The following is a 14,896-nucleotide window of genomic DNA, read 5'->3' as shown; positions in this document are numbered from 1 at the left end:
TGTGATTGAAAGCCTGTGGGTGTAAGCCTGAAAAGATAGACAGCATGTGTGTAAATGTGTAATTAAGAGCCTATACAAGTGAGAGAGAAAAAACATGTGTATATGTGAGCGATTGTGAGCCAGTGTGAGAGAGAGAGAGAGGAGAAAGTTCCAAGCAAACCACCCATCCGCCTGCTAATTCAAAACAATCTCAGGCCACCTGGATATCAAACATTCCGAGGTACAAAACATTTTTTGTATCCTTATTATTTTTTCATTCCTTGTTCTTTGTGTCTGCTATTTTGAAATATTTTATTGGTATCTAGAAATTTTTGATATGAGTTTTTAATTATTGGATATTCCATTCATCCGCTGTTTTGAACATAAGAACATGCCATACTGGGTCAGACCAAGGGTCCATCAAGCCCAGCATCCTGTTTCCAACAGTGGCCAATCCAGGCCATAAGAACCTGGCAAGTACCCAAAAACTAAGTCTATTCCATGTTACCATTGCTAGTAATAGCAGTGGTATTATCTAAGTCAAATTAATTAATAGCAGGTAATGGACTTCTTCTCCAAGAACTTCAATCCTTTTTTAAACACAGCTATACTAACTGCACTAACCACATCTTCTGGCAACAAATTCCAGAGTTTAATTGTGCGTTGAGTGAAAAAGAATTTTCTCCGATTAGTTTTAAATGTACCATATGCTAACTTCATGGAGTGCCCCCTAGTCTTTCTATTATCCGAAAGAGTAAAAAACCGATTCACATCTACCCATTCTAGACCTCTCATGATTTTAAACACCTCTATCATATCCCCCCTCAGTCGTCTCTTCCCCAAGCTGAAAAGTCCTAACCTCTTTAGTCTTTCCTCATAGAGGAGCTGTTCCATTCCCTTTATCATTTTGGTCGCCGTTCTCTGTACCTTCTCCATTGCAATTATAACTTTTTTGAGATGCGGCGACCAGAATTGTACACAGTATTCAAGGTGCGGTCTCACCATGGAGCGATACAGAGGCATTATGACATTTTCCGTTTTATTCACCATCTCTTTCTAATAATTCTCAACATTCTGTTTGCTTTTTTGACTGCCGCAGCACATTGAACCGACGATTTCAATGTGTTATCCACTATGACGCATAGATCTCTTTCTTGGGTTGTAGTACCTAATATGGAACCTAACATATAGCATGGGTTATTTTTCCCTATATGCATCACCTTGCACTTATCCACCTTAAATTTCATCTGCCATTTTGATGCCCAATTTTCCAGCCTCACAAGGTCTTCCTGCAATTTATCACAATCTGCTTGTGATTTAACTATTCTGAATAATTTTGTATCATCTGCAAATTTGATTACCTCACTCGTCGTATTTCTTTCCAGATCATTTATAAATATATTGAAAAGCACAGGTCCCAGTACAGATCCCTGAGGCACTCCCCTGCCCACCCCCCTCCACTGAGAAAATTGTCCATTTAATCCTACTCTGTTTCCTGTCTTTTAGCCAGTTTGTAATCCATGAAAGGACATCGCCACCTATCCCATGACTTTTTACTTTCCTTAGAAGCATCTCATGAGGAACTTTGTCAAATGCCTTCTGAAAATCCAAATACACTACATCTATGGTTTACCTTTATCTAAGTGTTTATTAACCCCTTCAAAAAAGTGAAACAGATTTGTGAGGCAAGACTTGCCTTAAGTAAAGACATGCTGAATTGGTTCCATTTAACCTTGTCTTTCTATTTGTTCTGTGTTTTTGATCTTTAGAACACTTTCCACTATTTTTCCTAGCACTGAAGTCAGGCTAACCGGTTTGTAGTTTCCCGGATCACCCCTGGAGCCCTTTTTAAATATTGGGGTTACATTAGCCACCCTCCAGTCTTCAGGTACAATGGATGATTTTAATGATAGGTTACAAATTTTTACTAATAGATCTGAGATTTCATTTTTTAGTTCCTTCAGAACCCTGGGGTGTATACCATCCAGTCCAGGTGATTTACTACTCTTCAGTTTGTCAATCAGGCCTACCACATCTTCTAGGTTCACCGTGATTTGTTTCAGTCCATTTGAATCATTACCCATGAAAACCTTCTTTGGAACGGGTATCTCCCCAACATCCTCTTCAGTAAACACCGAAGCAAAGAAATCGTTTAATCTTTCCACAATGGCCTTATCTTCACTAGGTGCCCCTTTAACCCCTCGATCGTCTAACGCAGGGGTGGGCAATTCCAGTCCTCGAGGGCCCCCAAACCTGTCGAGGTTTTAGGATATCCTAATGAATATGCATGACATAGATTTGCATACAACTGAGGCAGAGTGCATGCAAATCACTCTCATGCATATTCATTAGGGATATCCTGAAAACCAGACTGGTTTGTGGCCCTTGAGGACCGGAACTGCCCACCCCTGGTCTAACGGTCCAACTCACTCCCTCACAGGCTTTCTGCTTCGGATATATTTTTTAAAGTTTTTACTGTGGATTTTTTGCCTCTACGGCCAACTTCTTTTCAAATTCTCTCTTAGCCTGTCTTATAAATGACTTACATTTAACTTGCAAATGCTTATGCTTTATCTTATTTTCTTCTGTTGGATCCTTCTTTCAATTTTTGAATGAAGATCTTTTGGCTAAAACAGCCTCTTTCACCTTACCTTTCAACCATGCCGGTAATTGTTTTGCCTTTCTTAATGCGAAGAACACATCTAGAATACATCGGGAATAAATCCTTCATTTGTGCCCCACCCAGATCCTTCTCTTGATTGCTCTCTTTTTTTTCTCTCTCTCTCGCCTTTTTCTGTTCCTTTTTTTGCTCTTGGCCCCTTACCGTACTAATCTATGGATGAAATGGGGCCAGATGATTATTACATCCTGTCATTGCGCTCTAATCACAACTTTGCTTCTTTTTATAGTTATTATCAAGTTGATTACTAAATCAACACCCCTCCCCCCCCCCCCCCCCCTTTCCCCACAAATGCATGATGATAGTATCAGACTTAGGGTGTGCCTTGGCCATCTGCAAATGGCTAGGAATCAGCTTTTATTTCTCTCTGCCCATCCATTTTACAATTGCCTTTACTTGAGGTATGCCCAATCCTTCACCACCTGATCCCATCATTGTTCTTTTCTTTGCCCAATGTAAAAGGCATGGCCTACAATCTACCAGATTTTTTTTTTGGGTCAGTGTTCATAAGCTGTCCTTTTCTCTGCCACAATAAGATAAGCAATATAAGAGAAAACATATTCATTGCCAGTACTGCTCACCACTCACAGAGCTTTTGAATCTAGCGTCCAATTTGTTGTATCTGCCTATGCTCAATACCCAAATCCTTGGTATGTGATGCGACCCCAAGCCTAAAAGAGTGTATCCTATAACTCTTGGGGTCCCTGCTCACTATTTCAAGGCAGCTTGACATCATTCTCTGGAACTGGAACTGCAAAAGTGTTGTCCCATCCTTGTGTTTAAAGAATGGACCCTCCCCCATTGGTCTGTTTGTAATCCTCCACCACCCAAACTGGGCATATAGTAATAAAGCTGCAGACTTTGACTTCCCAAACACATGTGCTGGTATAGATTTATTTATGAGTGTGAGGATGGGAGTGCGGGTTGTTGTCTGGCTAAGGTTGTCTTTGGCTCCAGCTTAATTACCTCATAAGTAGTTGCTTTTTGTTTGACCCTTTTCTTCATCAGTGCTCTGCAGACATCACTATCTAATCCCCCCCTCCCCCATCCCTTAAACTGAAAGTCCACTGCTGCTTCTGTCTTGCTCAAATTATCTTAAACTTCATCTCTACATTTTCACCCTGCAGTTGGCTTTTGGCTCTTGTATCCATACAGCATATCCAATACAATTTCCAAGCCAGTTTTACAGAAGCTAGTAAAGATGTGAATATATTAAACCACTGCATTACTCTGGTCCCACTATTGTTTGACAAAGAGCCATTTCTAGTCTCCCAATGCATATCATGAGCTTCCCCAACTTTTAACATTCCTGGACATCCCAAAACTGAGAATTGCTTATCCTCAGCTTTTTGTTTTCACAAGTGCTGACTTCCTGCCTGTCCAGTTTTTCTGAAAGGAGATGGTAGCTGGCTCTGTCAATGAAATCATCCTTGAATTAATCTGTTATCTCATTGAAAGATGGTTAATATTATAAATTAAATCAAACTCCAGAAATTTCAGAACTACACATGTTTTCTTACATTGCCCTTTAGATTATAATTTAACATCAAAAGAACTTTCTCCTCAAGTTTAGCAAAGTGTAATTGAGCTATTATTTTCTTGTACTGTATACTCTTGTATACTCTTGTAGGCAAGTGTATTCTTGTAGGCAAGCTTAGCAAAAAGTTAATTAAATATATCTCATCCTAGCTATATAAATTTTGCATGCAGCATATATTAGTTATATATCTGCTTATACACATATACCTACAACCCCTCTCTCCCTCTAACTACAAACCCCCTGATGCTTGTTATCAGATTCTTCCAGCAATCCCTAACTGGTGAATTTGCTACTAGTTAGATCTTTTATAAAAAGGTGCAGTTTGTTATTACTGGGGAGCCCATTCATTTGCCTGCCTTTGTATATCTAAAACATCTTCCTAACAATGCACTATCCCTATTAGCAAATTCAGATTATCTGCTTTACTAATCCTGGCTCGTTGCCATGCCCATTCCACATGCTGCTAGTCCACTAATAATGCCTGTATTTTTATTTATTTATTGAGTTTTATATACTGTCATTCGGTTTCGCCATCACAACGGTTTACAAAGTTTCGACGTTTAACAATGTTCAAAAATTCTTACGCTTGTTAAATTCATATGCTTGTTAATATAGTTATCTTATTCATTATAAGCATAGTTTGGTTGTAAATTGTGCAGGTTATAATACGTGTTTTGGATTGGGTCTGCATGTTTTTGAGGACTGATAGTGAGGGAGGATGAAGTATAGAGTCATAGGTTGTTTTGGTAGGCTTTGGTGAACATCCAAGTTTTTAGTTCTTTTTTGAAGGTTTTATGTTATGTTGTGTTCTCAGTTCAGTTGGGAGGGAGTTCCATAGTTCGGAGCTTCCTAGGGATATGGCTCTCTTCCGAGTTGAGGTAAGTTTGTGACGAGCTGGTGGAATTTTTAATAGACCTTTGTTAGCTGAACAGAGATTTCGGTTTGGTGAGTGGAGTTTTATGGATGCACTTAGCCAATTTGTTTGTTTTTCATATATTATTTTGTGTATTATGAATAGTATTTTTTAGTCTATCCTGTATTTTATTGGGAGCCAGTGTAGTGATATGAGAGTCGGAGTAATGTGATCATATTTTTTCGTTCTGTGAGTATTCTGGAGGCTGTATTTTGGAGGATTTGGAGCAGTCGGATGGTGATGAGAGGTAAGTTGAAAAGCAGGGAGTTGCAGTAATCCAGGTTGGAGAAGATGAGTAGTTGGAGGACTGTTCTGAAGTCGTTGGAGGAAAGGAAAGGTTTTAGGTGTCGTAGGGTTAGGAGGTTGTGATATCTGTCTTTGATTTTTGCGGAGATGTGGTTCTTGAATGATAGTTCCTTGTCAATTTTTACTCCTAAGTTGCGGGCATGGGTGACGGGAGATTTCTGACTTTTGATTCGTTATGTTGAGTGTTGGTATATGCGTAGGGTTATTCTTTCTATCCAGCATGATTATTTCTGTCTTATCAATGTTTAGGATAAGTCTCATGTCAGTTAGTAGGGTCTTTATTTTGGTGAGGTAGTTGGCTGTTTTCTTGTAGGTGTCTTCCAGAGAGTTGTGTATTGGGATAAGTATTTGGATGTCATCAGCATATATGAAGTTAAAGGTTTGAGAGGAAATGGCATATCGGGAGAAGATAAATGTTGAAGAGTGTCACTGATAGTGTGGAGCCTTGGGGAACTCCAGTGTCAAGATTTATTTTCTTTGAGAGGGTGTCATTGATTGACACTTGGTAGGTCCTTTGTGATAGATAGGATAAGAACCATTGGAGGGTTTTTTCTTTTACACCGATTTCGGATAAACGTTCAATCAAAATTGAATGGTTTACAGTGTCGAAGGCTGCTGATAGATCTAGTAGGACTAGAAGGTAGCTGTGGCCTTTGTCAAATCCTTTGAGCATGGTGTCGTTTAATGATAGGAGTAGTGATTTGGTGTTTAGTTTCCTGAAGCCGAATTGCATGGGAAGTAGGATATTGTTCATTTTCAGGTGATCACTTAGTTGGGAGTGGACGATTTTTTTCAATAATTTTGGCAATGAATGGTAGGTTGGATATGGGTCGGTAGTTTAGTGGGTTTTCTGGATCCAGGTTGTTCTTTTTCAGTATGGGTTTGATAATTGCTGATTTTAGGCAGTCGGGGTAGTTACCTTCTGTGAGGGATAGGTTCATGATGTCAGTTAATGTTTTAGTAATTGATGGTTCGATGGCTTTGATTGTTTCTATGGGTATGTTATCGATAGGGTGTTTAGCTGGATTCATTTTTTTTTTATGATATTTTCTATTTCCAGTGATGATGCTGTATAAAAATTGGTCCAGTTTGTTGTTTGATTTGTATTTTTGGGTCTTGAGCGTTGTTGTTGAGGATGTTGCTTATGAGGTTTTTGATTTTTTCATTAAAGAAGTTTGCAAAGTCATTGCTTGAGAGCTTTGAGGTTGGTGATGTTTGGTCATTGGAGGATTTGGTTAGGCAGTGTATGATATTGAAGAGCATTCTTGGGTTGTGTTGGAATTTATTTTTTTTGAGTAGAAGTCTTTTTTTGTGTTGTGAATACGTTTTTTGTAGTATGCTAAGTATGATCGGTATGCTTTCAGTAGCATGGTTGTATGACTTTGCTCCTAAATTAAACATGGTTGTATGACTTTGCTCCTAAATTAAACAAATAGATATACTTACCTTGTTTATAAAATTTAGCCATTGAAATGGTGCTCTCAGCATTTTTCTTTCAAAAAGAGGACAATGATCTTAGAAGTATCCATCTCTTACCAGCCTGTGTGTGTGTGCGTGCACAAATACACTCTCCATACTTATGTTCTCTATTCCTGTAGTTTACCTGATCAGAATGCCTGCAGGGGGGACCCATTGCGCCGCTACCTAGCAAGTTGCGATCACTATGTTTGGAGATAGGAGAGCCATGCCATGTTGTCTTAACTAGGTTTTGATCACCATGTTGGGTCTTTGCTGGAGCCTGCATCTCTCCTCTAGTCCCTTGCCATTCTGCTGTCTTGTGAATCTGTTAAGCATGTGCGCAAACACACCAAACATACTCACATTCTCTGTTCCTGTACTCCACTTGACCTCTGGGCCAGTGGAGATCCCTCTGCACCACCACATATCCACTTTTCATTACTATGCTGTGTCCCTGCTGTATCCTATATCTCTATCTAGTCCCCTGCTGCTCCACTGTATGGTGAATCTCTTGTGTGTGTTTGAGCATACACACAACATCCTCATATTCTCAGTTGCTGGCAGTCCAGTAGTCCACTTGATCTCTGGGCCAGCGGAGGCCCTCTGTGCTGCCTTTATATCCAAGCTACTCCTCATTTCTCTGGATCTCTCTCAGGTCCCTCACTGCTCTTCATCAGTCTGCACCTCTGTCTGGCTCCTCACTGCTCTGTGTCTGGCTGGATCTGTCCCAGGTCCCTCACCATTCCTCTTCTGTCTGCATCTCTATCTGGTCTCTCGCTGTCCTATGCCTTGCTTTCTGATCTCTCTCTTCTTTCTGTTCTGAGACTCTTGCTTTTTCTTTATTCCTTTACTGCTCCACAGGTTCTAATGCCATGTAGTGAAACTGTAACTTCAGGTGGCAATTGAAAAAACACCTTTTGTCCAGTCTATATTGCATGTCTGCTCTAGTTCCATAAAGGTATGTGTTACATATAAAATCACCTTATCCTAGGTCCTTTTAGTTTTTCTTAATGAGAGCTATTACTTTTATAGGCCATCCAGTGCACTGGATAGCCAGTTGCTATTCATCCGATTCACATGGCCCAGTTTCCTGGTTATTTAGCACTGCATTTTCGGTCACAAATAAAAAAAATATATATATATCAATGAACTGACAACAGATCGAAGGTTTCTGGAACTTTAGAATAGAGGTTTTATTTGTACTGCATGATTATATGATTTTGAATGTTATGTATAAATAGATTTTATGTATTAACATTAACATTATTTCCCCTGTTCTGAATCAGGTTTGCACCCTGTTCTTGAGATCTCCATGTTGGTACTATACTGGGATCATCATACTCCTCATTCCTTATAATCAGTGCCTTGGTGCCCTTATACTTCATGAAACAAGCAGGATTCCCAGCTGTCCCTCTAGAAAAGAAACTGCTGTTTCCTCTGTCTCCTTCTGTTGCCATTTGTCTACCCATGCCATTTTCTGCCTCTTCCCACCTTACCTATTTGTAACCACCTGTGCTTGCTATGCTAATTGTCCTAGCCTCCCCCAACCCTTGGCCTGTGTTCCTCCTACTATTGTTCCTCACTACAGGGGTCCCAACTTCTAGCAGTTGGGATTCCGCTTTCAAATAAAAGTAGGGGGAGGAGGTCAAGGGCAGCAGCTGAGTTTTGTGCTCTTGGCCACCGCAAGTGCAGATCTCTGTATTTATTTAGAAACATCTTGCCCTACCAGTGAATAGGAGGTTGGCAGGGAGGGGGAGGGGGAGGGAGTATCTTTTTCTGCAGGAGTAGAGATCAACTGCTGTCCTAGCTGCATCTCCTGTGCTAGCGGTGTGGTACAGAGTGCAAAAGTTGATGCTGACCCTTCTCAGCCTCTTACAAATTTCCCTCCATCTTTCCCTACATGGTCCCCCGTCTCTACCCTAGCTCTCCTCTTCCTTCACACCTCCCAGCGCTGGCTCCTCCGAACTCATCCAGCACTCCCGCTCTTTCACCCCTCTCTCTGCGGGTGCCTTTCCTGCTTTTCTCCTCGCCCTTCACGGGCCGCCACTCCCCCCCCCCCCCCCCCCCGACTCTTCTTCCTCCGCTCCCTCCTCGCCCTCTTCAGGCTGCCTCCCCTACGCACATTCCTACCCCCTCCTCGCCCCGTCACTCTTCCTCCTCCGCATCTCTCTCCTCTGTCGCTGCTACACTGCAGCCCCCCCCCCTTCCCCCTTCCCCCTCCCAATCAGGCCTGCGTCTTGGCGGATGGCACATTTTTCAGTCAGCCGGGTGCCAGGGCACCGATGCAACTCGCGCCGGCAGGGACGGAACAGTGGGATTTCCCGGAGAGGGGGTGGAGGTGGGTGGCTGAGGGGATGGTGATGATGACAGCGGCTCTCCCGCAGTTGGAAAGGAGATGGATTGAGGCGAGGCACGTCGATGATGACTGCAGCAGCCGCCGCTTTTGCCAGCACGGGAAGAGACACGGGACGCAGCTGAGGGAAGCGGAGGAGCCCGCGGTAAGCGGCAGGGGCGCCGAGCTGCCGCCCAGCGGACGGACGGACGGACGGACAGTCAGGGCGCTGCGCCACGCGTCTGCCTCAGCCATTGACAGCTGGGGAAAAAAAAAAAAAGTCTCCATCCTCCCCACGCCCACACCTGATAAGAAAAAAAGGAAAGGAAATGAACTCCTTCCTGCTGGTGATGGTGAGGAGGGGGAGGCACAGGCACTGAATTGCAGTGAGTGGGGGGTGGCGGGGAAAACGCTGCCATTGTCACTGAATTGCAGAGCAGCAGATCCTCTCCGCTGTGAGGACATTTTGTGAGAAAGCCTGACTGCGATAAAAAAGGCGCGCAAGCAGATTGTGAGAGGCAGAAGCCGAGGCCGTCTGATGTCTGCAGGCAGCTCTGGCTCCTGAGGGCTCCCAGGAGCTGGTGGTACACCCCCCCCCCCACCCCCTTCACAGAGGGATTTCCCCCTCCCGCCTCCAGACCGCAGATAGCGCAGAAGAACTGCAGAAGGGAGAGCCGGGGGCGAACAAGGCAGAGCGCTTTCCTGAGGCGGAGAGCAGGGCACAGCTCCTGGGGAGGGGGAGCGCCTTCCTGAGGCGGAGAGCAGGGCACAGCTCCTGGGGAGGGGGAGCTCCTTCCTGAGGCGGAGAGCAGGGCACAGCTCCTGGGGAGGGGGAGCTCCTTCCTGAGGCGGAGAGCAGGGCACAGCTCCTGGGGAGGGGGGAGCTCCTTCCTGAGGCGGAGAGCAGGGCACAGCTCCTGGGGAGGGGGAGCTCCTTCCTGAGACGGAGAGCAGGGCACAGCTCCTGCGGAGGGGGAGCTCCTTCCTGAGGCGGAGAGCAGGGCACAGCTCCTGGGGAGGGGGAGCTCCTTCATGAGGCGGAGAGCAGGGCACAGCTCTTGGGGAGGGGGAGCTCCTTCCTGAGGCGGAGAGCAGGGCACAGCTCCTGGGGAGGGGGAGCGCCTTCCTGAGGAGGAGAGCAGGGCACAGCTCTTGGGGAGGGGGAGCGCCTTCCTGAGGCAGAGAGCAGGGCACAGCTCTTGGGGAGGGGGGAGCACCTTCCTGAGGCGGAGAGCAGGGCACAGCTCCTGGGGAGGGGGAGCTCCTTCCTGAGGCGGAGAGCAGGGCACAGCTCTTGGGGAGGGGGGAGCACCTTCCTGAGGCGGAGAGCAGGGCACAGCTCCGGGGAGGTGGGGGTGGGTGGGGGGCTCTTTCGGCAGGACGCGGTGATGGGGAAAGGCTCCTGATGGGAGGGAAATGTTATGAAACCGAAGGAGGAGTGTGGAGGGTGACAGTGGGGCCGGCGCAAGATTCATCGCCCTCAGAGGAGACTGAAAACTTGGCGACCTCGAGGCCGGAGGTGTGAAGGTGTGGAGAAGTGGCGGTGGAGGGAGGGGAGGGATGGGGGGGAGAGAGATGCTGGGTGAGAGGAGTGCAGGGGAGCAGTAGTGTAGTTGAAGTGGGGGTGGGGGGCGTTATGCGGGAGTAACTAGGAGAGCGGGAGGGGAAGAATTGCAGAGGATTGGAAGACGGCGAGGTCGGGGGTGGGGACGTGGGTTCTCCCCTTTAGACTCGGCCAGTTCTTTGCAGCTCCCTCCCGGGCTCCCCCCCCCCCACTCTCTCTCTCTCTCTCTCTCTCTGGAAGGGCAAAGGCAGAGAGGGGGGTGGGGGGCGCGTGACGATGCCGACACGGTACCGAGCTGCTGCTGCTGCTGCTCTCTGTGCTGGCGACGGCTGCTGATGCCTAGTACATTGCTTTTTTTTCTGCCGTTGATCCTATTGGATCTAGATAACATGCTTGCTACCAGAGCAGTTCTGGGTGTGATTTCGCACCGCACAGCTTCTTCCCCTTGCCTTTACTGCAGCTCTTTCAGTCATGCGATCACAGCTGTTTCTCTCTCTTTCTTTCTGTTATGTACAGGCTTCAGCGGCCGTGGAACCATCTTGACAGCCAAAACAAAAAGCAACCAGCCATGATGTATTGAGCCGCTTGCATGGATCTCAGCGTGGGGTAAACCTATTTTGGTTTTTTTTCGCTTAAAGATGAACCTTACAGAGACGATGACAGACTTTGAAGCCCAAAATCACCACAGTTATCTGAACAGTAGTTCCTCCTTGTTCCAGACGGAAAACGGGACACTGAGGGACATCCAGGAGATCATCCACACAGCCACCTTGGTCACCTGCTCTTTCCTGCTGGTCATTATCTTCTGCTTGGGCTCTTACGGGAACCTGATTGTCTTCTTGTCTTTTTTTGATCCAGCCTTCAGGAAATTCAGGACCAATTTCGACTTTATGATTCTCAACTTGTCTTTCTGTGACCTCTTCATTTGCTGTATCACTGCGCCTATGTTCGCCTTCGTCTTGTTCTTTGACATTGGCAGTAATGTCCCGGAGGCTTTCTGTTTCACTTTCCATCTCACCAGCTCTGGATTTATCATCATGTCCCTCAAAACTGTGGCTGTGATAGCCCTGCACAGGCTGCGGATGGTCCTGGGCCAGCAGCCCAATAGGACAGCGTCTTTCCCTTGCACTCTCATGCTCACTGTGTTTTTGTGGATTACAAGTTTTACTTTGGCAACTTTGGCTACCCTGAGAACACGCAAGTCCAGAATTTGCCTCCCTATGTACAGCTTGATAAGTGGCGAGGGGAAAATCATACTCTACTTGTATGTGATTGACTTCACCTTCTGTGTGGCAGTGGTGTCAGTCTCTTATATTATGATAGCCCAAACACTAAGGAAAAATGCTCAAGTGAGAAAATGTCCCATTATTACGGTAGATACTTCCAGACCACAGCCTTTCATTGGCTCTGGAGTGGATGGAGTTCAGTGCACTGTCCCTGCACTGTACAGAAACCAGAACTACAACAAGTTGCAGCACATCCAGACTCATGCCTATACCAAAACACTAAGCCAGGTGCCAGTGCCAGTCAGCAGACTACAGCTGGTATCTGCCGTCAATCTTTCCACTGCCAAGGACTCCAAAGCTGTAGTAACCTGCGTGGTGATTGTCCTCTCAGTTCTAGTTTGCTGCCTTCCTCTTGGAATCTCCTTAGTGCAGGATGTTCTTACAAGCAATAGCAGCTTCATCCTGTACCAGTTCGAACTCTGTGGATTTACCCTGATATTTTTCAAATCTGGTTTAAACCCTTTCATCTATTCCCGTAACAGTGCTGGTCTTAGAAGGCGAGTCCTTTGGTGCATCCAGTACGTAGCCTTGGGTTTCCTTTGCTGCAAACAGAAGACTAGACTGAGAGCCATGGGCAAAGGCAGTCTGGAAGTCAACAGAAATAAGTCATCCCATCATGAAACCAATTCTGCTTACATGTTGTCTCCAAAACCTCAGAAAAAGTTTGTGGACCAAGCTTGTGGTCCAAGTCATTCTAAAGAGAGCATTCTGAGTCCCAAAGGGTCGGCTGGACAGCAGCAGTATGCACAGAGCAGTTCCACTCCCATTAATACCCGTGTAGAACCTTATTACAGTATCTATAATAGTAGCCCATCGCAGGAAGTCAGTACTCCAAATAGCTTGCAGCCAGTAAACTCTACTTTTGGATTTGCAAAATCATATATTTCTATGCACTATCACACTACTAATGAGTTAATGCAGGACTATGACAGCACCTCAGCTAAACCGATCCCAGTTCCCTCTGTTTAACATGATAGATGCCACCTGAGCTGTTGTCAACAATCCACCTGGTTTTCTCTTTCATGTTTAATAATACTTGTTTTCCCTAATCACAAAGGTACAGTGTTCAATCTTTTTATTATTTACACTTGGTAGGCTGCCAACTTAATTTCTATACAATCATTGCCACTCACTGGTATCGAGTCAAACCTTCAAGAATATTTCCATTGTGGTATTTTCTTAATCTAAACTGCACAGAAATAAAGGGGGGGGGGGGGCACATTATTTCAGATATTTGTTCATTAACTGTATATTCACACGATTATATTTTGTATGCCTACATCTTCTGTTGAAAAGTTTGATTAGGTGCAGGAAAATGTTTGTCCTTTATCCTGTTCTGTGGCACAGCATAAACTGTAACCGAAACCAGTCCAGACTCTTTCTCAGCATTATGATTTGTCAGATGAAATAGTAACTGTATTTATTTTTCCCAGATTCACAGCAGTAAGACTTTGCAGTGAGGTGGATGCTAAGGTTGTACAGTGTGCTGATTAGGGACTGAAGATTTCTGGATCTCTTGGCTGTGGAAAAGGTTAAACCTTGATTTCCCATAGATGGTTCTTGTCAGCAAGATCTAGGCTTCCTTGCGCTTATATTTGGGAAGGTCGCACCATTTCATGCGAGGAGGAAAATACTGTCAAAGGGAATTTGCATTGCAATTAAAATGTTACCAATGTCTGCTTACAGGCATTGTACATAATTGTCACACCATATCATGATTAACCTTTGACTTCTGCCATAACTTCAAAGCCTAGTTATATGTATTAAGTTACTATATGTGAATATTGCAATATTTTACTGCAAAGACAATTGCCCCTAAGTTTAATTATTTTATTAACAATTATTTTATAAACAATGCTGCATGTGCAGTGTTGTGTGTTTATTTTTCTCTGTGCTTTTATATAAAAGTCTGGGGTGTTCATTCATTGTTTTTTTGTTTTGCTGTGATTAGTGTGCACTAAAAAAGTATTAACTATGCATTAAATCAAAATAGTGCACACTATATTGAAATAAGGGCGAATTTTAAAAGCCCTACGCGCGGCAAATCCGGAGATACTGCGCGCGACTGGGCGGCGCTCGCGGGTTGTGTGGATTTTAAGAGGCCTGCAGTCATGCACATATCTCCCAGTAGGCTGATAAAAAAGGTTTGGCGAAAAAGGAGTGGGATGGGGGTGGGGCATGGGCGGGCTGGGACCGCACCCATGAAGTCAGTTACACGCCCTAGCACGTGCCGGGATCCCACAACCGTGTAACTTGCTTCTGCTATGGACAGCGTGTGAATAGTTAAATTTAAAAAAAGAAAAGGGTAGTCAGCGGGGGTTTAGGGGTCAGGGCTAGTAGGGTAAAAAAAAAAGGGAGGGAAGTTAGGTAGGGGGTTTAAGAAGTCTGCTCCTTTACTGGGGCGAACTGGATGGGAACTGGGAAATAGGCCTATTGCATCACCGCGTGTACCTACTAAAATCCGCCCCCCCTTATGCGTTCGAAACGGGATTTGCACCTACCTGCGCGCAGGTAGCCTGTTTTATAACATGCGCTCATAAACGCACGCATGTTATAAAATTGGTGCGTCCATGTGCGTGTCCATTTGAAAGTTACTGTCATAGTGTGCATTAAATTGAAATAGTGCACACTAATTGGAAATTAGTGCCCAGTGCAAAATTTAATGTGCACTAAAAAGAAACAAAACAAAAAATAACAAAAATGGGAAAAAAAAACTAAAACAAAACCCCCCCAATCATTTTTGAGTGCACATTCCCTTTTTAGGCCCCATTTTCAAGTAGTGATGAAAATTACTTATACTTTGAAAATTAATAGGAAAAGTGATAGCAATGGAAACTG

The 14,896-nt window shown here is 44.6% G+C and overlaps 1 protein-coding gene across 2 annotated transcripts; it reads left to right on the top strand.

The window, feature by feature from the left end:
• The first annotated feature begins 9,276 nt into the window (after positions 1-9,276).
• Positions 9,277-14,377, top strand: LOC115086934 (probable G-protein coupled receptor 75). 2 transcript variants are annotated; one of them, XM_029593432.1, is made up of 2 exons: positions 9,277-9,374; positions 11,289-14,377. In XM_029593432.1, the coding sequence occupies exon 2, from the start codon at positions 11,411-11,413 to the stop codon at positions 13,025-13,027; it is 1,617 nt and encodes a 538-aa protein (XP_029449292.1). In that variant the 5' UTR covers positions 9,277-9,374; positions 11,289-11,410; the 3' UTR covers positions 13,028-14,377. The 2 variants fall into 2 exon arrangements, with proteins under 2 accessions (XP_029449292.1, XP_029449291.1); XM_029593431.1 differs by lacking the exon at positions 9,277-9,374 and adding an exon at positions 10,600-10,735.
• The last annotated feature ends 519 nt before the right edge of the window (positions 14,378-14,896 follow it).

The sequence above is a fragment of the Rhinatrema bivittatum genome, chromosome 3 (assembly GCF_901001135.1).
Source record: "Rhinatrema bivittatum chromosome 3, aRhiBiv1.1, whole genome shotgun sequence".
NCBI lineage: Eukaryota > Metazoa > Chordata > Amphibia > Gymnophiona > Rhinatrematidae > Rhinatrema > Rhinatrema bivittatum.
Note: the sequence above shows the minus strand (reverse complement) of the source record. Positions and strands in the feature narration are given on the sequence as shown.

Coding starts and splice junctions, on each gene's coding strand:
- LOC115086934 (XM_029593432.1), top strand. CDS start 11,411: ATGAACCTTACAGAGACGATGACAGACTTTGAAGCCCAAAATCACCAC.